Raw genomic sequence first — 25,459 nt, 5'->3', positions numbered from 1 at the left:
TTAATATACAACTCAAAACTTTATGAAACAAACAACAGCCAATATAAAGCTGAAGTGAAATAGAATGTGTCAGAACTACATTTTGACCTTGGTGTTTTGTAGAAAGTATAATGCCATTCAGGGGCATAGATATTTTACACCTGATGGGGGGATGATTTTTGCAACCACTTATGTGGACTGTTCAATTTGCAAATTGGTAATCTCTAATTACGTGAACCTGAAAGCTGTAAACATGCAGTCACAGAGTAATGTTGTTGCCACGATACTTGCATTTTTACTTGGGCCTACTGACTGATACTTACGAACTATCGCTTAGATCGAAAAACTTAGAAGCACGCCTATATTAAAGATGTACATTTTGGCTACTGAAAAAGCCTACATCTAGGTCTAATTATGTAATTCGATTGGTAAGAACACGAGAATCACAAGAACAAACACACAATTTGTAGGCATGTGATGCAATAAAACAATTCAACAGACCAAACTGTAGGGGGGGATGATTGTATGCACCATACCCCCACCTAAAATGAAGGAGGGGTTGTATACTCCCCATCCCCCCATGATCCTATGCCCCTGATGCCATTGAAAATTGGTTGATTTGGGGAAGGGTATATAACAGCTCTTTTGGTGCAAAATACTCATGCAGCCATATTTTAAAGATGTGTTTAGCTCAATGATTTAGAATTTCAAGATGTGAATATCCTTGTATTTAATGATACTGGAAAATAAAGGAATGTGTATCAGTGCTTGACACCTGTTCCCTCCAGATCCTCTAGAACAGAGGCATGCAATAAGTCGCATCCCAACCTTGGTAAGAAAAGTGCTGTATCTCATGACAGCTGAAAATTTACTAATACAAAAATCATCTACATATGCCCCAGGCAACATTACACAACATATTGAATAAGAATGTTTGCCTTGAAAAGTCACATACATACAGGGTGCTTCCACAAAATATCCATTCAACTGTAAACATACTTCAAGCAACTAGAGATTGAAATAGGTATTGATGATATTCCTTATAAAGACAACCAGTTAAGTCACTGGACACACAGTGTCTTTGCATTTCTGTGAGAATTATATTAAAAAAAAAATACATTGAGAAACAGTTGTTCTTGTATACCAGTTGTTTTATGGAAAGCATGGATGGAGGAGGGGTGGGCTTCATACAGGATAGCCTGAAGATGGAGATATTTGCAATGAAAATTACACTGTAGGGCTATTGTCAAGATGCACAGTTGTCAGACAGAAAAATACCAAATATGTACTGTAATAACATGGTGGAGCTCCAAAATTGTTTTAATATAGTGTTCTTAACCTATTTTTCAGTAGTTTTAGGTTTTGTTATAATCTTTAATGCATTTTTTTGGGGTTACTTCTTTCTCTTGGTGATTTTTCATCAATTTGTCATATGTAAAATTCGATGACTGTACTAGATCAGCTTATCCCACAGCTTAAGTCATTTGATATTTTTCCAACAATATGGGTTTAAATGAGTATACTCAGAGACTACAGTAGCTTTTAATAAAATTTATGGTAAAATGAAAGTTGTGTACATAAAGTCAGTATTAAATATGTTTCAGTAAGGTACTAGACACAGAAATTTGCAATTTGTTCCACTACTGACAATATGTTATTAGTTGAAACATTCCAATAATGGACCATGTTATCACTCTGATAAAATTGATATATGTATATATCATGCAAATCTGTCAATTTTAGAGCTACCTATACATATATATATTTAGAGAATATTAATAGTAATAGAGCTAAATAAATTGAAACAAAATCAAAAGGAAGGACTGCATTAAAAGCAGGAAATCTACCCCTCTGACTAATTTCATTAGTTTGTTATAACCTTAAACAAAACAAAAGGAAAAAATATTTTTTATTTTATACAAGATTTAAAAACTTGCTAATAGGGATAAGAAAAAAATTAAGGAAACCATGCTGAAGATACTGCATATATTATTTACTCAAACTAGAAATTTCTAGTTAGGGTCCATGATGTTACCTAGAATTATATTTGGTTGAATCATAATATGGATTTTTAGTTTAAGTAAATAATGTCTACAGTAGCTCAGCTTTGATTCCCTACTTTTTTACATCTCTGTTTTCAGGTTTTTGAATTTCTAATCTTTTATCTTGTTTTTGGCTTTTGATGCCCAACTATAGGCAAAGAATTACTTGATATGGTAGTTAACTTTATATATTTTTATGATAATAAACATAGCTAATAGCTAGCTGATATTGTTCATGATGAATCACTGTAGCTATTAATTATTTGATCACATTAGTTCAAAATATAAAATGTAAGTTGCAGCTGAAGATTTGTTTGAGAATATAGTAAGTATTTATAGTTTCTGTGTAACAAAATTATCTATATAGCAATGGGCAAATTATGCCTAGACTCAGATATGATCCTCATTTAAGTGTTTAAAATTTTACTAGTAGAAAAGTGGCCTTTTCAAATAAAATACAGATATTTAAACTATTATAAATCTTTGTGTCTTTTAAGGTGATTATTTTATGCATTTGTGTAATAAAGTTTAATATGGGTATTATTTTTTTACTCCTTCGTTTCATACACAATATAGGGGTTGGCTCCCTAAAAACACTGATCGTATAGTGCACAAAGCATTGAGTAACTACATGTTACAGTCATCTGTTATTGGCATATAGTTTCTTTTTGACCTTGTTCTTGAGCTTTTAAAAAAGAATGTTAGGTACATTATTTGTAAGAAAGTTAATGTGAAGGTTGTAACGTTAACATCATTTACACCAGAATTATATTTTTTACCTTATGTAAAATGTAGAAGAAACAAACCAACTTTCCTATATCCCTAAGACCTTTGCAGTACAATGTTTAATATTCTACAGACAGTTTGGACACAAAACACCAAGCCATTTTCATTGTAGACTGGCAAGAAAATAGTATTAGTTACAAGCAGTCCATCTTGATTGTATTTTCTTTTCCTTGTTAGTCTAACAAGTGTTTTTTATATGTGTACATCCTTAGTAGTCAGTAGTAAAAGTTTTAAAGTGTTGTTTGAACTGCAACTTAATGTTTAATATGCTTTTTATGTGAACTTTCCATTATGGTTTTGTGCAATTCCTTTTCATGTAGTTTAACAATAATAAGTAATTTAAATTTTTTATGTACATGATATCCAAGATGTGGTACAGAAAATAAAATTTCATAATCCATGACGTTTTCTTGATAATGTAAAAAAAAAACAAAAAGGTTTTAGAAGCCTTCAGCATTCATATTTCCCTCACCCTTTCTAACCTAATACCCAGAATTTAGATTTGATGATATAAACTAGTTGGTAATACCATTTAGTAGTTTACATGTATAAGGTTATTTAGTGAAGCATTAGTTGAAGCTTATTTTAAACTAAATACTTTATTTTCTTGTCATGTTTTATTTTATACATATTCTTTGTTTTTACATTGTGAGAGTGTATGTATATAGTTTTTTTCAGTCGTGCTATTTTTTGCAATTATACAATAGTGTGTCCTAGAATGGTGTCAGCGCTTTGCTTCCTGTTACAAATATAAGGCTTAGTGTTATCTGATCCTGTTTTAGTGTCTCAAGAGTAGAATCTTTATATAAGTGTACTTTCTTCAAGTATATTTATTTAAGATGTCATCTATAAATGTCTCAGTAATGTGTAAAATAGAGACAAAACACCTTGACAGTTGAAGTATTTGTACATACATATATTAATAATTTTAAAATGATTAAGGTACTACTCATATATTATAAATGTTTTTCTTTGTGAAGACACATTTCTAATTCCTTTATTTTGTTCCTTCCAAATAATTGTGGTTTCTACCAGGAAAATGACACAGTTAGTAAGTATAATTATTTTTAAATTTTGAATTACTGTATTGTAAAGTTATTTCTACACGAATATCACCAATCATTACCTATCTTTAAATATATACATTTGGATACTTGGTTTTGACAGCATGATTATAAATTTATTTGCACAGTAAGGCTTGTTGTATGAGAGAAACGTTAATAATCCTCTAAAACAAATCTTTATTGAAGTTGTATTGTTTTAGATATTCAAACATAAATGGTTCAAAAACAGTAGTGAACTATGATATAATAATTTGCAACACTTTTAAAATTCAAACTTGGTTGATAGAGTAACACAGTATAAAAGCTGAATTAGAATTTTAATAGATTTGAAAGTGCAGATAGTAGTCCAAGAATTCCATACTTTACAAAAGAGTAAGAGAATTTTATCAGACAGGTGGCTTTAGTATCTGAAAACTTAAATCTCTAAACTTCAATTTAAAAAAGTATATAAATAAAATTTGTTTACTAAAGTTTTTTTCACGAATTTGGCTCCATAACATTTAAAGCTGTTAAATATATCACTGTCTGAAGCCAGAAGATACTGATTATTTACCACCTGTTTGTGTTCCTATTTCAGTTCATGTTTTAAATAATTAACTTTGACAAACTGTCACAATTGGGATTTATATTTGACACATGAAATACATAACTTTTGAAGTATGAAGACCAAACCCATTCAAAAATTACTTTAGCCTTTTTAGTTCTTATTTCATCTCATTGCTCTTTTTTTTTTTTAACATTAATAACAAAAATATAGTGACATCAGGTTAACAACTTCCTCACTAAACCCAATGTAAATGTCCACATATGTGACATGAAAATTAGTATAGAACAGCATGTGCATAAATTTTCAAAATTAGAACCAGTTTATTTGTATAGCACCAATTGTACATAGAAAAGACCCAATGTTAATATTTTTTATAATTTCTCCAGCTTTCTTATTTGATCTTGAGTCTGAGTTTTTTTACATTGGTTTCATACAAAATATGATTACAATTACTACTGTTCAGTGATAATATATACGTGAGAGCACATCAATACTGTTTGGTATCAAATACAATGTATACTAGCTTCAGTACCAATATTCTAACTTTTCAACTCATAAAAGCATACTTGTTGACCAAGATATTGTATTACTCAAAGTCTGTAATATTCAAGTATATTCATTGGCCATAGTCTATGTTCATATTATATTATCCAAGTGTACTTAATGTTCTTGAAGGCATATTTCTTTCTCACAAGCAGCCATAGATCATCTAATAAAACATACTGCTGTTTATGTCCACTGGGGAAGTACCAACTGCACTGGATTCCACATATCTACCATTTACAGTGGATATGCAGTAGGGCCATCTGCAGAAACATTTGGGGGTGGAGGAAACTTCCTCTGCACTCCAGAAAACATTTCAGTCATGCATCAAAACAAATATCTCAGTAAGGACTGGCTTGTTTCTCTACATGGAGCTACAATTATTGTTCCATTGATTAGCCAGGAAGGGAAGTTCAAGTGTGTCATGTGTGAGGACGAAGGTTCATCACAGGTCCAGACTTTCTACGGAAGAGACACGTGCCCAAGTGGCTGGTTTCTATGTTACGAAGGTTTCCTCTTAGGAGGAACTAAAATGTTTGTGTCTGGTTGGTTGTGTGTAGACACATCAGCAGATATCACTGATGGTGGACAAGATAATAGGAATGATCCAAAATTCCAGGGAGTGTTTGGAAAGGTATCTAGTGGTTTTAGTAAATTAGTACCATGTGTAGTGTGCTCTCATTATTAGAATATTTCTAGCCAGCCAGTTTAGATGTTAAACATGGGAGGTATCTTTGGTAATTTTATGCAAGATTCATTTTATTTTTTGAACTCCAAAATTAGCAGTATCCTTTATTAACTCAACAAACTGCTTATACAATGATGCTTATCTTTAACAAGCTGTATTTCTTAAATGTCTCCTAAAATTTAAGTTTTCAACTGTAACACCTTTCTTTTTACTTACATATGTACCAAAATAATTATTTTCTGATGTAACATTACTTCAGCTTAAGTTCAAATGCAAACAGTAATTCATTACTTACAGTACCTTAAGCCTAATGCTCAAACACCATGCACAATGGTATACAGGATAATGGATATCTCAAAAGCTATTGGGTAAGCTCATGCATTGTTTAACATTTAAAACAATGAAAGATTTATTCACTTTATCAATTACGTATTGTAACAATACATTCTGCACTATTCAAAATGTTTTACTCCAAACAATTCAGTATATCAATTTAAAACATTTCAAAACATGTTTACAGCAACGATGGAGCCTCAAGGTAACTGCAGTTACCTAAACATTTTGTAACCAACTAAGAGAGATGAATAATCATAATGTATTTCATTTATTTCACAAACTTATACTTAACCAAAATGAAAGTTTAGTATTTTATATATTCTTCAAGTAGCTTAAAATTAAAATCAAACAGAAATTTAACTTCTTGTACAAAAAAAACTTTTGATAATTATAACTATCATATAAAGTTTGAAAATCATTAAAGAATTATTAAGAAGGAAGAATGAAGTTTTATTTATAGCAAAGCTATGAAAGCTAACTCCATCCCTAATTTTGAACTGCTAACTGTATAAAAGGCAACTATGCAAAAGCAGTACCCATGACAAACTCTTTGGATACTCTTTACCAACAAATAGCAGTATCAGTCATAACATTATAATGCTCTTATGGTTGAAAAAGCAAACACGGTCTGAACAGGTTCTGATCTCGCATCCTGCAGTTTAAGTTGTGTTCTAATAATCGGGTCAAATCTAGAACTTTAATAAAAAAAATATAGTAGTATTATATTAACAACAATGTTTAATTTCTCCATACTAACCACTGTAATGTTTTATTTTGACAGTGATGGTATGAAACATTAACTAGTTAAAAGCTCTTTGTACCACTGTAACAAAATTTTCAATATCTTTTACACAAAAGGACACTTCCACTATAATAATCCAGTACTTTTGAAAGATCAGTAATGACCACAAATCTTAAATTAACCAAAATAATTCAAAGTGCAAGTAATACATTCTGTAATAAATTACTTAGTGTTATCAGGGAAAAATACTGTTTACATTCTCAACTGTGCTATGTGGTCTAAGAAGAGGCTTGAATCACCTGTATTGGGTAATTATCTCCTGCAGCATTTGGACATATGCATCTGGATTTTCTGTTTTTTGTAATAGTATTGGCATGTTTCTCATGTTGCATTACATAAAAAAATGCTTTAAAATTTGAATCACTAGGTCTTGTAATATTATATTTCATTAAAATTTCCTAAAAATAAATTAAATTTTTTAAATTAAAATTAAAATTTCCTAAAATTGTGTAAATGGGACCTCTGCTTGAAATTTTGTTATAGGGTCCCTAATATCACAAGTCACAAACATTGCAAATAATACTTGAACTAGTTCCAAGTGATTACTACTAGAGTTTATGTATTTTCTTAAGAAAAGGAGGAATTCCATTTTTTGACATTTCATTACCATGAGTTTTGTAGCGAGTGATAAATGACGTAATTTGAGGGTCATATAATCCTATTTCTTTTTCAATAATAAGTTAACAGTTTGAGTGAAGCTGGGCATAATTTTATTTCATGTGTTTTTATATGAACAGATATATTTTTGTATGTCTGCAGTATACATGCAGAAATAATGGTTCAAAAATCGTTTAACTTTGTTTTGTGCAGTTTAAAGAATCAGTTGAATACTAAAAAATACATTGATTTTAGTATGAGAGTAAGAAACAGTAAAACACTACAGATGTATGTACAGACAAGAGACTTTTTCTTTTGTAGTTACAAAATACATTACTTCAGTTAGACAAATTAACACAATGGATTAACTTACATGTGTATGGCAATTTATTAGAACATAAAAATATCTAATGCAAGAAAATTAAGACCAGTAGGAATTTGTTCTTTAAGATAAATACAAAATGTGTAAAACCTTAAGTACTTTTAAAACCATTGAAAAACATATATAATACCCTACAAAGTTATTCATTCTTTATTCTACTAGATAGAACTTTTTCTAATATGTCAGCCAAAATTTATTTCTAAATAGTGGATGGTTCTTCAAATTTAATTTAGTTGGATGATGCAGAAATATTGTTAACCTCTCAAAGGATTTCTTGAAAATCTAAAGTTAAAAAAACACTAATTCCTTTAGAAATTTAACAGAACCCCCAATGGAAAAATTATAAACATAAAAAAAAAAGTAATTACACCACAGAGATAAAAGACTTCCCTAAAGTTTTTGAAAAGGAAGATATTTTGAACTGGTGAAAATCTTCAGAGTTAAATGGGAGCAATGAAGTCTCATTTGTCATTCATGTTTCTTTGGCAGATCATTCATTCCATTTATTGACTTAGTTTGCAATTAGAGATTTGTTTCTCAAACTCTAACTTTTGTTGAAAAAATTAATTCCTTTGGACATATGCCACAAAACTACCTTCATGAATTATCTATTATTTCTAGAAAAAAGCTCAAAACCATTGGGTAACAAGAATCTTGGTAATTAAAAAAAACAAATACGTGAAATCAGATTCAAAAACAATTGTACCATTGCATTTAAATACATTAATTTTATTACACTGACTAGCATGGCACTTGTGAGTTAGAGAATACTGCAAAAATTTTTCTTTTGCAGTATTCTCTAAGTTTCTAGTAAAATTGTAATAAATAGAGAAAATTTTGACTGATAATTAAAACAAGTACAAATTTGTCTCAGTTTGCTAGTGGTCTTTTAAATTACTCAAAACTAGCTTTGACTACAAACAAAATTATATTAAAAAAGAACCTATAATCAATGGTACCTCAATTTTACTAGCTACAAGTGTTTTGGAAAAACAAAAACCTGGTGACCACAGCAGTTTAAAAACAGCATTTTATTAATTTAAAAATCATCTTGTTAAATAAACAATAAAGTTTTTTATTAAAGTTACAATTTTGCCAATATCTTCTTTCTTCATGTATTGTAAACAAAGTTTATTTTATTTGCTCGAGTGCAATGTTTGAAATAGTTAAGTGAAGACTTAAACAATACAGCCATATCAAAAAAGTTATTTAAAAAAAATTGATACTAATAAAGCAGTTTAATTAAAAAAATCATACAATTTATTATTTTTTTAATACAATCGATATTCAACTTACTGAGTTTGAGTTAGTTAACCATTTTTATATTTTATACAGAATGGAAAATTTATGCTTTACCTTTATAGGGAAAAATAGTTGACTGATACGTTTCTCAACAAGCTTCAGTCATATTAGTACATGACTGATACATTTCTCAACAAGCTTCAGTCATATTAGTACATAATATTTTATACAAAGTTTATATGTAAAGAAACATTTCTCAAACATACAGAAATTGAGTTCACATATGAAAAGTATTTACATTCATCTAAATTCTGGTAAATTTTTGTTGCAATTAATCTTGTATCTCCTGCACTTAAATGCATTTGAAATTTTATAATACTGCATTATTATTGCCAATATAGAATAATTAAACAGGATTAGCGTTACAACTTAAACACTAGAAATGACTTGAAACAAACAAAAAAATTCATTTACATAATTGATAAAACCTTGCAAATAATAAGATAATTAATAGCAACCTGCTTTTCCTAATACAAAATGCTACCAGGATAGTATTTTGTAAGAATATGATGCCGTTGGGTATCCACTGTGGTCATAGAGCTATTAAGTTCAAAGATTACACAACTGCAGTGACTTTGTTGAGAAAAACAGCATTTTTTCCTAGTACAAACAGAAGGTATCATTTTACATTTCCAACATGTATGAAATTTGAGAAATATTTGTTACACAGAGATTCTGTATCATAATGGTGATTTTTTTGTTTTTTTTATATCTGTCGTAACTGACAATTGCCTGAAGCTGTAAATACTGATCTATTGGAAGACACTAAACCCTAGAGACATCTAACCATATTTGTTATATCAGACTAGGTAAGAACTAGTATTACATAAAATGGAACACAAACTGAATATTATGTTTGCTTCACAGAGTTTTAGTTTTTTAACTAATAAATAACTCTCAATCCAGCAAGTTTATTCAGCTGTGTTCAAGAATTTTAAGTTAAGATATTTTATAGCTTGATTAATATAATAGAGAATATTTCAAATGAATTAGATCTTTAAAATAACATGCTTGAAGACTCATTTACAACGTTTAAATAAGAACAGAAAACTCACAAGTAAATATTTAGATTAAATGATTCTAAAGGGTCTTTCAAACAAAATAAGCTGCAGATTATTTCATAATTGCTTAAAATGGAGAAAATTCGAAAACATGAAATGCAATAGAAAATCAAAGGCAAATTTGATTTTAAATATAAGGAAAGTAACAAACACTCATATGAGATGAGCCACAAATTTAAGTGAACTTAGTATGAGGCATGATTTTGTCAGATGAATATTGTTAATTTTATTTCATTTACTTTCATGCCAACTGGATTCTTTATGTTAACATGAAATCTTGAGAAAGATTGTTCCTTTGAACAGGGTGTGTAAATTTAAGGTCATTAAATGTGAACTTGGTCATACTACAGACTGCTCTCATTCATACTGTCCATATTTATCACCTGCCCATTGAATTGAGTACGTCCTTGACGTGAGGCCAGGCGGTCCTGTCGGAAGTTTTCATAATGGACAGATCGAGTTACTTCCACAAGATCTTGCATGTGAGTTCTAGAAAACAAATATTTAATTCAAACTAACTTCAAGTATAATATTGGTTAGAATGTTTACAATATCTACAAAATATTCACTATAACAATTAGTAAAATTATTGTTAACATAGCACATGGGACCTGGTAAATAACTAGTCTTATAAACCTCATGAGATATTACTGAGTTCATTATGGAAGTATCAATAACAGCAATAACAATACATTATAATATTAACAATAAGAAAGTACACTTAATCAGCTATACACATTACCATAAAGTTGATTTTTAATTTTGCTCTAAATAGGCAGCTTGCTCTGATTTAAAGGAAGTATTAATTCCAAAAATGTTATTGTTCAATTTTAAAATATAAATGCTCAAATCAAACTAACTTCCTCAGAAGGCATTATTCTAGTGAGACATACATGGTATTCTAAGGAAATAATACAAAAAGCATTTTGAATTATGGTCAAATTGTTTAAAGATCAAAAAGAATGATTCTAAAAACATTTAAAGGAAGTTATAAAGTGATGTTTATTATACAAAGACAATTTTAAAATACTAAGATGTATTTTTTTTACACTGAAGTAGCATTTTAATAAAAATAAAGAATGCTTTGAATCATTTAAGTTACTTTAATCCTTGGATGCTTGCTTCACAGATTACTTTTAATTAGAAGTATACTTAATGAAAATTGATAATTTAACATCAATCAATAATTATTTAGTTATGTTAATAGTTTTTATAGTTACAATAATTAATACTGAAATATTGCTCTTTGCAAATGGGCTGATTGGGTGTATTTATATACAAAAAGAAAAATATACACCTAAAATTAGTATTACATATGAGTAAGCTACAAGTTCTTATCTATTGATTCATACAACCTTTGAATGCCTCTTCAGAAAAGGAAAAAAACTGACCTAATAAGCATGTCTCGAAGATCTGAGAACTCACAGTGGCTTCTATTCTCTACTTCTACAAGACCCCATTGTGTTTTTCGTCCATACACCGTTCTTCCATTGTTTGGATACTGCTGGTTACTTCCAACCACAGCAAATGGTATCATTTCCTAAATATAATTTTTCATTTTCATCAAAAAGATCATTAGCTAACACCACAAAAGACAAAATATCAACCAAGATAGCTACAATGGAGTAAAAGAAAGAAATTGCTTGGTACAACAGTTGAAATTCCCTTCCAGCACATGCAGAGCACTGTCTTCAGAATAAAAAAAAACACACTTTCATGTAAAACTTATAATCTGATCAAGTACAAGCCTAAAGACACTGGTAGGCACAAACATCCCACAATAATACTTTTTCTGGTTTCAACATGATTTATTAGATAATTGAGATTTTAGTAAATTCTACATTATTACTTCAGTTACTAATCCTAAAGTAACTAAGGTATCAGTTTTCTCTCTTATCACATCTACAAGAGAGAAATGATTAAGTCACATCACTAGAAAGTTAGTGTTATTATTGGATTGCCATAATGTTGACCATACTTAAACTTTCAGTATTACGTGATCAGTGTTCACTTCCATACATCTTCACACACACCATTCTCTTTCTGCTTTCTCAGTTATGTTCAATACTAAATTCCATCAGTTCATCAAGTAATAACAACTGCATTATGATGTTTTTTTACTTGACCAGGAAATGAAGTATTCATTTCAAATATAAATTGCATAACAAAGTACCTATATCAAAATAGTTTTGAAATGTCTAATATTCAATGTTTCTACATTGTGTAGCATTAACCAACCAACCAACCTAGCTGTATATTCTACTTGTAGGGTTTACCTGTTAATCTTATAACCCAGTTTTTTTTCCTTCTCAAACTGAACATAGTTAAACTGCATGAGACTTAGTACAAACTTACTAAGTAAAATCTAGTTTCTGCATAAAAACACTCATGTAAGTTGATTCAATATTTATATAATTTTTAGGTTTTTTAAATTTAAAAACGTTTGCTGTGAGACATTCTTTCATCTTAAACTTCAAGTTTATTTTTACTGTTGTTTTGAAAATTTTGTTTTGTATACGAGTTTCTACTTAACTGATATTCATTAACCTATTTGTTTTATTTATTGAAGAATGAAAAAAAGAACAAAAAATGACAGATTAGTAACTTTTGATCTAATCTATCAAAATAAAATATTATTCAATGCAAAATTATGGCTAAATAACTATAAATGAAGTTTCTATATCTATGGTTTGTTCTAGAGTGTTGTAAACCTCTCCAAAGAAATCTTTGTTAACTCCTACAGGAATAGCCAATATTTCAAGAAACTACAAAACATTGCTCAAACCACAACATTGAAGATGATTTCTTCTATCCAATCCAACGTTTAGCCATTGACTCCAGCTATGTTGTAATCTAAGTCTAATTAGTAATTATTCATAACACATGCTGTGACATCATAAAAGGGTGGAAATATAAAAACATGCTAACAAAAACATAAAAACAGAAGGAAAATCACATGAAAGACAAGACAGAAACCATTATATATTTAGGAAATGATAGTTTCTTAACAAATATAAACTTATACATCAGGATGATACAGAAATTCAAGAAATGAGCTATTTGTAAGTAAGACTCGGAGCAGCACAGAAATTGAATATAAAATATTTTTTTTTATGAATTACAGTGAAATAATGTTACTTCAATTCTAAAATATTTTCAAGGAAATTATTGAAACAAAGTTATAATTATTATTTTTCCTTAAATCTAGATGTTTGATATGCAGGTATGAACTATACACCTGAAAAGTAGTCACTAATCTGATTAGGGTTAGTCAGTAAACAGATTATTATCAGTTCTGTGAACACTACTCCACTATAGTTACTATATTATGCAAATGTATCACCAACTTTCTTACCCGGATTTTATTGTTTGTCACTGTATCCTCTGGATCTTCTTCAAGTTCTTTCATTGGATAGGTTCGAATTCCATTGTTTACAAGGTCTTGCTTGATCTAAAATATAAGTTGCAAGTTACAAAATTTTTTAAGTTTCTAGTCTGGAAAGATTTATATAAAAAACCTTTTTTTAAACAAAGCAATTAGTATATTAAGTAAATTATAACAATGCTTCCTTGTACAAGATGACACAAGTATAACAAAATTGTCTCTGAAAAGTTAGTAATTTCCATTTTACATACAATTTACAAAAGCAGATGATAAAAATTCAACAGTAAAAAAATTCCAGAAATGTTAAAATACACTCTTAAATAATCCTAGAAACTTCTGTATAGCAGCAGCTGTCTAAGTTCAAGAATTTATCCCAATATAAATTGACCAATACAGAGCAATTTTTACAATATCTTTTGAATATCTAAAAGTTTTTATATATAATGATCAAGTTCCAAAGTTTATAAAAAATACATAGAATATTTAACCAGAATTACCCAATGCATATGGGAATTTCAGTGTGCATGTCCCAACCTTTTAGTTTTATTTAAAATTTAATTAAAATAACTATCATTTCAGTATACTAATAAAGCATAGAAACAAGACAATTTGTAATTCAAAGGTTTATAAAATTTTAATTTAACTTACAAAAGAAATACTTAAATTCTCACTGTTCATTTTTCTATCACATGAAAGGTTTGCACTTTAAATTGCTTGTTTTAGATTATCTTTCTACTCTTGTATAATTTTCTGAGTGACACATTGCTTACATACTTATACTGTGGACACTAGTAAGCCAGAATAAAAATTTCTAGCATGCAAGTGTCTGCTTGAATAATATTTAATAAAAAAAGAAAAAAGTCAATTCCACATGCCTTACCTCTCCTATCTCATCATGTCTTTCAAAATGCCAATAATTCTATATCATATTTGCTATTGAATTATTTATAAGCAATAGGAAGAGTAGACTGTTTTGTTTAACAAGTCATTAGGATGCTAGTTCATTTTAGCACTTATAATGATATTTGGACTCAACGATATTAGAGAATATTTTTCTGATCCCAAGAGGGAAGTATTGCTTCATTACAAAGTCAGTTAAATTGCAGTTGTTTTAAGATATTCTATTCTATAGCCTACAATTCATTTGAAAGTTCCAAGAATTAACTAAGTTAAAACCAAAAAGTGAGGACTAGCTCCTGGATAATTACCTCCCACTGTTTTTATTGTTTTTGACAAGAAAATTAATGTTTAAAAAGTAGGTACTAAGTACAACAATAAAATAATAAATCTATAGAAAAATATTTTAAAAGCATAACTACTGAAAATTTGAAGATAAGAAGTACATAAAACAAGGGAAATTATGCATTAAAAGAAAAATACTTCATTTTATTTCATGTTTCAGTTTTTCACTCTATAGTACATTGATCATGATTCAAAAGGACCCTTATTCTTTCAACTTGGTACTGTTACCAGGTAACTTAAGTATCCATTGCAGGAACTGAAATAAATGAATGAAATTTGGAAAAAGAAGTGTTCTCCATTATTTCTTGTGTTTTTTCTTCTTTTTTTTTTAATTTTATGACTATATATTTAAATTACTACTTAAACCATAGAAGTATGTAACCTGAAGGTCTCATTTGACAACTTACATTTGTTCCTTCATTTAACTGATGTATTTTGAATCAAGTTTTATAATAATAAAATTACTGGTTCTTCAAAGATAAATGAAATCCTCTCACTTAAATCCAAGTACTTGTACAAGGCATCTAATCCCTCCGATACCTTGTCCATCTGTGGCATACTGTGAAAGATGTCCCAACAGGCCAAAGCCGATTGTTAGTGATTGTCGGTGATAAGTCCTTTTCTTCCAAAACTTTCAAAGTTACCTATTTAATCATTTGTCCTGTGCCCTTGACCACCTCCTTGTCTGATAAACTTTATTTGTGACTGTCTAACTTTATCGATGTACTTTATGATGATTCCCAAGTTATTTACCGTCTCTGTATTATATTAATCCAGAATTGAAAGCAAATATCACTGGAGTTTGAAGTAATTCAGGAGTATCATAATTATAATTTATCCAGATCTTAGGACTAATATTAGTAAGCTTATTTCTTAATCTTAAAAACCTATCATTCTATCAATCAAACAAATAGCAGAAATCCCATACATTTTTGGAAGACATTCCAGATCTCTGTAAACTTATTCAACTATCTTCCATATCATATGATTGAATTTCTGACCCTAAGCTACAAAGGCTTAGACTAGGTCATGACTGAAACATCTTAACTTTTCATAAAACTAGTGCATCCATCAGGTCATCCCATAAGTAATGTCCGAAAATTTAATACAGAAAGTGCATCATCATTTCTATGTTTGTAAAAGGCTTTAATGACAAAAACATGTAGTAGGACGTGTATAAAAATGTTCAGACAAATAAAAGAAAGTAACCCAACTCCATTTTTTCAAATTATTGATCAAATAAGCCCTTATGAAGATGAACGTGTCTGAGGAGAACATTAGGCATATAATGCTTTATGAGTTTAAAAAAGGCAACAGTGCAGCAGAAACTACATGAAACATTCAAGGCGTTTTTGCAAATTCTCTCAATGAAAGAAAACGGCAAAGGTGGTTTCAGAAGTTCAGATCAGGTAACTACAGCTTAAGTGATGCACCACATTCAGGTCGTCCTGTTGAATTTAAAAGACAACTTGCTGCTGGCTGCACTTGATGAAGATTGTACTGTAACAGTTGAAGAATTATCACAGAAGCTTAATTCAACCCATTCAACAGTTCACCATCATCTGCAACAGTTTGGAAAGGTGTTAAAACTTGGAAAATGGGTCCCCCATGATTTGATAGAAGCCAACCTTAGAACAAAAGTGGACTTTTGCACCTCTTTGCACTCTCATGAACATAATTCACCTTTTTTGAACAGGTTAGTGACTGGAGATGAAAAATGGATATATTATAAAAATGTTAAGCACTGCAGACAATGGATCCAGGGTTCGAAATTTTCTATTTAAAGCGGGACATGTCCGTTAAAAAATCAAGTTTGACTTGCACTTTCCCATCTATCATCGGACATCGTGACCGGTGGTCATATTCTTAACATATCAGACACAAATACATCGTCCTCTCAAAAATAAGTGGGGCAAAAGCTGTGTATGCACAGCTCAAAGATTTTGCTTAAAAGTATAATGAGTGGAAAATAACTTGCAAAATTTAAGATTTAATTTAAGACAAAAAAAAAAGCAAATTTAAAAAAACGGTTGTGAACGCTCACAAAATTCGCTTTTTAGATCACCCTATCCGTGCTGTCCAGGATAGTCATGTGACTGCCAAACATTCACAACAATCTGATCATGGCATCTGATAGTAATAAAATGGGAAAGTCTCACAATCTATTTCAGTTTGGCTTCACTAGAAAGACTAATGAATCAGAAGCCAATACTATGGAACCCCAAGTGAAAAAACCCAAGCATGTTGACCCAAGCCCAAGTGTTAAAGCAAAAACTGTTACTGCTAGTACTGGCGCTAAGCCTACTTGTCGTTTCCAGGATGAATGGAATAGAGGCCGACCATGGCTGTCGCATAACAACGCTACCGAACTGATGTTTTGCTCAATTTGTCAGGAATATGACCAAAGTAGTGGAAGGCAGAAGAACACTTTCATAACAGGATCTTCCAACCTGAGAGCAAGTGCTGTTAAAGAGCATGAAAACAGTTGCACCCACAGTCTAAGTTGTCAAGCTAAGACAGCAAAAGAAACACCTGATTTAACTCCCATGATGAAAGAATTGAGCAAACTTAACCAGACTGAGAAAGATCATTTACTTGTACTGTTCAGGACTGCCCTTTATATAGCTTTGAATGCCAAACCATTCAGCGATTTTCAAGAGCTTCTGCTGTTGCAAGAGCACAACTTTGGTATGAATTTAACAAAATATTATGCCAATGATAAACAAGCAGTTATCTTCATGAAGCATACTGCAGAAACATTTAGAATTAATGTCAGATCTCGTCTGCACACCTCATTATTCTTTGGCATTATGACTGATGGCTCAACAGACACTGCCAATATTTAGCAGGAGATAGTCTATGTAAAATACTTGGACAGTGACTGTTACCCAGTAACCCACTTCCTATGTCTACAGTCGGTTGAGAATGCTGATTCTGAACACTTGCTACAGGCACTTAGCTCAAGTAAAGGTTTCTTAATTACCTAGGATGAGAAATTTCTGGATTTATCCTGAATTCCTAATCAAGAAAAATTAAAATGGACAATATTTCATGTACATTTGTGTTTTAATTCAGGTTTACATAGTCATTCCATTATTAATATACATCAAATGAAAACTCAAGCATTTTTCAATTGATTTAAACCAAGAAGAACCATGTATTTACCACTGACAGAATTGGAGCTTAACCTGGTACAACTAGCATAACAGATAATGGAGCAATTGAATTTTCCAAAGTACAAATTTACATTGTTTTTTCTAAAGAAAGTAACTAACATTGGGTACTAATTTTTTGTACTTGCAGCATTGTCCATATATGGCAAGTTTCTCGACTGGCTTGTATCAATTGTACGCCTGACAGCTGATGGGGCAGCTGTCAATTTTGGCAAAAATAAAGGACTTGTCAACAGATTGAAGGTGCAAAAACCTTATTTGATAGGGATCCACTATGTTAGTCACAGATTGGAACTTGCAATTAAGAAGACCATCAAGGACATCCCTTACCTTGATAGCATCCAAATATTTTTAGAAAACCTATGGAAGTTTTATGACAATTTGCCACAGAACTGGGCTGGCCTCAAAGAAGCTGGTAAAGCCAACAACGTTGTTAGAAAGCCAACACAAGGGACAGGAACCTGGTGGGTGGCCTACAAAGAGCACGCTCTGGAGTCAGTTTCTCATAACTGGCCAGCTTTAGTGGATCATTTGTATCAAGTAAAGCTGCATGACAAAGTGGAAGGTGGACAGAAAGCTGCAGGATTTTACAGTACTTTGACAAGCCTTAAATTCACCCTGTACATGGACATACTCTTGGCAGTTCTGTCTGTTTTGACATCTCTTAGTCTCAAAATGCAAGACAATTCTGCTACTGTGAACATTGTTTCTGACAAACTCGCTGTTTGCAAAGAGAAGCTGGGCAATCTGAATCATGTTGAGAGATCCCAGAAAACTGTTAAAGCTCACAACAAGTGAACAAACTGGCAAGTGGTTACTTAGAGGAAAGGTGATTGCTATTAGTGGTCAGACAAGGGCCAGAGGCTCAAAAAGTGCCACAAAAGAGACAGTTGCTCAATCTGTGGCTGAAGAAACTGCCATCTCCATAGGTAAAATTGTCACATATCTGAATGAGAGATTTGAAGAATTTGATAAGGATTTTATTGGTGCCTTTCAAATTTTTGAACCAAGCAACTGGCTTAAAAGCAAGGAAGCATTTTCATCTTATGGCCATAATGAACTCTAGACACTATTGGCCACTTTGGTGCTCTGCTAGAAGCTAAGGGTTTCAACATTGCAGCTGATATTTGCCAAGCTGACTTACATGAGACACTGCTCAAAGCCACAATATTTGCCAAATCAGATGAGTCCCTGGCTAGTAGTGCAAGTGGATTGTGGGCCCACATGTTAAGTCAAATTACTGTTGAGGATGATAAACCTGGATCAACAGTGTTGGCCTTGGTATGCCTCATGCAGGTGATTTCCATGTCATATGCTGAACCAGAATGTAGATTTTCCCAGATGGCAATTATTAAGGATGACTGGCAGTCCAAACTAATAAATGATTCTCTTCATGACTTGATGACAATAAAATTAGCTAAGAATAAGACTTGTGATCTTACAAGCACAGAATTACTGTGCAACTCTGTAGAATCCTGGTGGAAGGAGAGTAAAAAAACCAGATGATTTGTGAGTCCACATGAAACTCACACACGTAGAGACAATAGAGATACTGAGTCTACATCAGCTGATGTCTTAGTGCTGAATGACTAAATCTACCAGTTTGATTGATGTGCCATTTTTAATGGATACAAGGCTTGTTGCCACTTGCTTTGAAATAATGTTTCAGTGCCATAACTAAAATGATTCTGTTTTATATAATAACTGTTTCTACTTGATTTCTTGTTTTTGGTAATGTGTGGTGACAATTTTGAGGTGTCCTGCTAAAATTTCAAATGTCTGGCAAGTTTCATTGTCCAGCAGGACATGTGTCCTGCTGAAAATGTAGAATATTTCTACCCCTGGGATCAGTGTAGGTAAATTGGCTCAAAATGGATCTCCACCCTAGAAAAGTCTTGTTAAGCATTTGGTGGGATATTATTGGTGTGATCCACTTTGAGTTGCTGCCACTCAATGTAATGAGTACATCAGACTTCCGTTGTCAATAGTTAGAGCACTTAAATGTTGCACTGAAAGAAAAGAAGCCTGCTTTGATCAATCATAAAGGTGTTGTGTTACACTAGGATAATGCATGTCCCCAAACAGCAAGGATAACATCTGCAAAGATTAAAGAGCTAGACTAAGAAAAACTTCCACATCTTCATTATTTTCCAGACCTTGCTCCACCTGATTATTGTCTATTCCAAAGTTTGCAAAACTATCTTGATGAAAAAGAGCTTGGAACACATGGAGATGTCAAAACTACCCTCTCTACATTATTTTCCTCCAAACCCCAAGAATTTTATAGAAGTGGCATTCAGAAGCTTGTGAATCATTGGCAGAAAGTAATTAGTAATAATGAAACGTACATATTGATTAAATAAAATTAAAAGCATTTGAAATCCTTTCTCTTTTTCTGAACCTAAAATCAAACATTACTTAAAAGATGACCCGATACATTGCATATGATGAATAACAGTTATGGTTACAAATATGCTAACACAAGATGTTACAACCATAATGTTTTTGCTTGGGGTCTAAAGAAAAACCACTTCTTAAACAAGTAATTTAATTATTCATAAATTCACTTAGAAATTTCTCTGGAACAAATTACTGGACAATTTCCTCCAAATAAATTCTGTTGTAAACCTTCAATATCTCTCAGTGACTTAAAGGACAAAAAGTATTTGGCAACGATAGTTCTTCCATTTAAGCCTACTGTGACACCTCAACTCATGTCATGCTTCATGCATTAAATTTGAAATTCAGAAATGATATTTCCAACACTGTCATGTGTGTACTGTGTAGGATTCTCATAGTACTGGAGCAAGAGCAAATACACACCGTATGTATGGGGATGTTTGTGGAGTTGGTCACTTGCAAGGGTAACCTGTAATGCAAATATTAGATTTATTCTGTTTATTCCATTCATGAGTGATATAATAGGCAGGTCAGTTTGCCAATCAGGATTTTAAAGGGTGCATGCCACAGATTTTGAACTGCATAGCATAGGCTTTTTTAACACCAGGTTGAAGAGTGTGGAAGATCAGACATGAAGAAAATGGGTGGAGCAGCCAAACCCTCTGAAAGAGTGAAGTTAGGGCAATGTGTGGACATATGGTTAAGTTATATTTGGATTTATTTAGGCAAATACTTCTACTGTATACATGTATCATTGCATTTGAAATAAACATTTCTATACTTTTTATTTCAATTTATTCTCCTTAATATTTAAATTTATTGTTTTTTCAACCTCTTTAATGAAAGTATCTTCTCAGAAAAATGTTATGAGTTGGCTTGCTTCTTTGTTAAAATTTATGCAAAAGGTACTCAAAGGCTATCTGCACCAACTGTGTTTCAAATTCTGATGTGATACTAAAGGGAAGACAACTAGTCTACACCACCCAGAGATAATTTTGGGGTTACTATTTTATCAACAAATACTGGGATTCACAATTACAAAATAACTACTCCATGGTCGAAAGGGCAAGCATATTCACTGATGGGTTGTGATTTCACAACCTAAAGAATGCAAATGTAGCACCCAAAACACCAGACCATACAAGGCCCACTTAATGGTTACACTGTTACTATATAACATTTATAAAACTTACCCTTTGTTTAAACCCAACTCTTTCTTCAATGGTAAGTGTATCAGCCTTGGCTATAACAGGGACAATGTTGACACATCTGTCCAACCTTCTCATAAATTCTATATCAAGAGGTGAGAGTCTGCAAAATATTTGAATCAATATTTTGACAGATGGCCTTCTGAAACATTCCATGGTAGACTGCACTTAGGATTTTTACAAACTATTCAGTTGGCATGTAGATATACTTTCTATTAAAGGAGAAAACCTACTTATCCTTTTCATTAATAGAGCTGCTTTTGATTTAAAAACGTTCTTATAAATGTATATATATTCTCAAATATTGTTTTTAGAGTGAATTTAAATATCAATATACCACATATGAAAGCTACATATAAAATATTTGTGAATACTTGTCCATTATTATGAATAAACAGCTTTATTTGGATAGCTTAACCATATACTTACGAATGTCCTGTGGGAGAGATGAAGTACAAACAACAATGAATACGTGTATCAGGAATATGTTTTTTTCGAGTTACACTTTGTTCTTCACTTAAATAGTTTTCATATTGTTCATTGATATAATCCAAGACAGGTAGCCAACTAGAAAAGTAGAGGATCTGAATCACTTCAATAAGTAATTAATAAAAGCAATTATGTGAAACAAAGATTCCATCTTCTGGTTTAGCAAGTGTCAAATAAAACATTGGATTGTCACACATTAACTGTATCTGAAAATCTTCTGTTACTAATAGTTCAGTAATAGTTTTAACAGAAGTAGCCTATAAATTCAACTATACCAAATATCAAACACTCCATTAAAAGCAATGCTGATTACTTATAGATCTTCAGGTAGCACACTAAACAAAAATTATATCAACTTCTACTGTTTTTGGAATAACTACCAACAAAGCATGAAAACAATCAACAAAATAGTGAAGCCATGAAACCCTGGACTCTTTGGCAAGTGTCTTTAAATTACATACAAGAGCTTAAATCTAATACAGCTACAGCTCAACAGTTTTTGGAATCAAGAAGATACAAGACCTTTAAATAAATATTCATTAAAGATGAATGAAAAAAAATGATCATGGTAAGTTTACCAACTGATAATATCTAATATAAAAATTTTCTTATATATTTCATTGTTTTTAAGAAAAATTACACACATAAGGTTTCTTATTGATGTAAAGATTCCACAACTTAATTTATATACTGGTCTAAAAACAGAAGAACTCCAAAGCAAGGTCAAAATCACATAGGAAACCTTGGGCATCTAAGGAAATATCTACTTTGTATTAACCCTCTCACTATCAGCTTAGTAGATTAAAATGACTTTGTAACCCTAAAGTGACCACCAGTTTCCAGACTATAAATTTTCATATATTTTACATTTCTTTTCCAAACCCACAAGCTTTCAGTAAACATTACAAGCCTTTTTTACATAACAAGCAGATTTTTTAATTAAGTATTTTTATTAAACATTTGTTCATGAATATACAGTCTTGTCTCCTGAGTTCAAAGTGATTTTCATGTTCGGATTAAAAATACTTTTCTTCTCCTGAAGATCAAATATCATTTGTAAAATCCCTTAAACCTTCTAAATAAAGTTTTTATTTTTTATTAAAACTATATTTTATCTGTTATTTTCTTTACCCTAACTTTATACACATTTAGTCAATTTCACCAACCTTATAACTGCCATACAAAAAATCTAGATTATGCTTTTTACTTTCTAGAATGACTGCAAATTGTAATAGGAAACTACAGTTGCTTATTCTAATACCTTAAATCTTGTAACAGTACATATCTTTTTAACTTACATTTTATTGTTTCATTGCCCTTTGACCAATGCCTAACAAATAATCCCACCACAGAAATTGTCAATCACTTGGAAAATGCATAGCTCTAGTTCCCATACTGAATTACATAACACAAGATGCTTGTGAGCATACCTCATGAAGAATTATCATTTTGTCATTATCTTACCCAGTCTAACCTAAAATTTTCTAACTTTTACAGTTTAGTTACTTTCTTACAATGCAAAAAGAATATACATGAAAAACAAGATATATGCTACTTACCTGTGTCCTTGTTTTTTTATACCAATATTACTAGTATATACCAAATATTTTATTAGATAATAATATACATAAGAACAAAGAATAATATTATGCACAAATCAAATAACTTATGAGAGGAATTTTCAAACTAGAGGCATAATAGACAACACACTGTACATAAAACAATGGTTTGTATTGTTATAAATAACAATATATAACATCAGAAAAGACTAGTGGAAACTTGCAAGAGAGAATGTGAGAGGTTTGTCCACCAAGGGGAATTAAACCCCTGATTTTAGCATTAAATCTTTACTCTTACCACTGTTCAACTGGAGGATGGTGGTAAGTAAATTAGAGAAGATGGAAGACAAAGAACAAATGTACAATTCTCGTCCTAAGGCAAATGAAGGATTTATTAAATATTTCCTTACAAAATTAAACACTTAAGACCTATACATTCTTAAAACTTGACTTATTAACTACATTTTAATGCCAATATATTTGTATACAATATAAAGGATTTCAAGTTTTAAGTGTAACTGTGAAAAGTCATATGTGCACACTGACCTAGCCATAACAAGGGATAAAATATACAAAACTAGCCATATATATACATATTCTAACTTACTGCACTTAAGTGTTCTTAATGCATTGTGTAAGGTCACCCATGAAAGTTAAGTAATTACTCATGTTCACATTTTCTATCACAAATTGTTGTGAAGAAAATACGTTTACTCTAAAATGGCAGTATGAAACTGAGTTACAGAACAGAGCAGCAAAATAACACTACTAGACTAAATATATTAGAGCAGTATCCCTCTCCAAACCAAGCAAGGATTGTAGAAAATTGCTTGGCTATGCAGGGAAAGTTGTGAGATTAAAAAGTTTGAGAACTCCAGACTTAAAGTGGTTTAATAATTAAAATATTGCCCTGATGCTTTGCAACTTTTAATTCCTTCAAAAAAAAAAATATAAATGTAATAGCTTCTGATAATTCAATCAGTATTTTAAAACATACTCCATGTTTTAAACTTTTCTAAGCACTGATACTGGAGCTTTTATAGATGCATTTGAGAAAAACTGTCCTAAATATAAGAATCTTGGAGTTAATGTTTTATAGCAGACTATACAGTAACCAGTGAGCTTTATACTTTTAGATGTATATTTTAAACAATAAACATATGATTTTTATAGCATTCAAGACCTTCCTGCCAATGACTTAAAACTAACTTGCAATATTTTGTTATACAATATAAGAAATAATTTTCTATGATTAAAAAAAAACAACAACAAAAACTGACATTAAATATAAAACACTGATGTCAGGTGGAGCTGGACTGTAGTTAGCTAATAAATTACAGAGTTCTATCAAATGACAATTATCATGTATCTGATAGCAAAATTTCTCAATAGTTTTCATACAACTTACCAGTTATCATTATTGATTTGATCACCAAACCCAGGAGTGTCTGTGACAGTTAATCTTAATCTCACACCTTTTTTCTTCAATGACTAAAAATATTAATACAACATTTTTCATCTTTGATTTCAAACATACCAACATGTAAAATAATATACACAGTTTTAAACTGTTCATACCATAGATATTCTCAAGTAAATCTATTACAACTAGTAAACAGAAAGAAAGTTAAACAAGTTCTTTCAATACTGTGCTATTTATATATACAAATATATGTATAAAAAATTAGAAATTAATTTTAATCTAGATGTAGTTAGCTCAGCAGGGCTATATAACACATTATGACATTTCTATACAGAAATTTATTTATGCTGGAATGGACAGTTCCTAAAAATGTCAGACGTTACATCAATGAGTCTTCCCCCCCCCTTTTTTTTTTTACAGTAGCAGCATAAATGTGTACACAAAGATGGAA

At 31.0% G+C, this 25,459-nt stretch overlaps 1 protein-coding gene and 1 pseudogene across 4 annotated transcripts in view; one reads left to right on the top strand and one right to left on the bottom strand.

Moving 5' to 3' along the window:
* LOC143235516 (uncharacterized) overlaps positions 1–8,107 on the top strand; it is a 38,252-nt gene extending 30,145 nt beyond the window's left edge. For 2 of the 3 annotated variants that reach the window (XM_076473741.1, XM_076473739.1), the window contains 2 exons: positions 3,843–3,858; positions 5,114–8,107. In XM_076473741.1, coding sequence (XP_076329856.1) covers positions 3,843–3,858; positions 5,114–5,649 — 552 coding nt within the window. In that variant the 3' untranslated portion in view covers positions 5,650–8,107. The remainder of the gene's footprint in view (positions 1–3,842; positions 3,859–5,113) is intronic. The other variant, XM_076473740.1, reaches the window with a different exon arrangement.
* Positions 8,108–8,778: 671 nt separating this feature from the next.
* The window catches only part of LOC143235517 (neuronal-specific septin-3-like), a 54,333-nt pseudogene continuing 37,652 nt past the window's right edge, over positions 8,779–25,459 (bottom strand). The window contains exons 6-12 of the transcript XR_013019234.1: positions 24,994–25,076; positions 21,967–22,104; positions 21,523–21,640; positions 13,485–13,580; positions 11,521–11,669; positions 10,513–10,618; positions 8,779–9,668 (exon numbers count right to left, since the gene is read on the bottom strand). The product of XR_013019234.1 is annotated as a neuronal-specific septin-3-like (transcript). The remainder of the gene's footprint in view (positions 9,669–10,512; positions 10,619–11,520; positions 11,670–13,484; positions 13,581–21,522; positions 21,641–21,966; positions 22,105–24,993; positions 25,077–25,459) is intronic.

Source organism: Tachypleus tridentatus, chromosome 12 (assembly GCF_004210375.1).
Source record: "Tachypleus tridentatus isolate NWPU-2018 chromosome 12, ASM421037v1, whole genome shotgun sequence".
In the NCBI taxonomy this organism is placed as follows: Eukaryota; Metazoa; Arthropoda; class Merostomata; order Xiphosura; family Limulidae; genus Tachypleus; species Tachypleus tridentatus.
The sequence above is the reverse complement of the archived record's forward strand: the minus strand, read 5'-3'. Positions and strand labels throughout refer to the sequence as shown.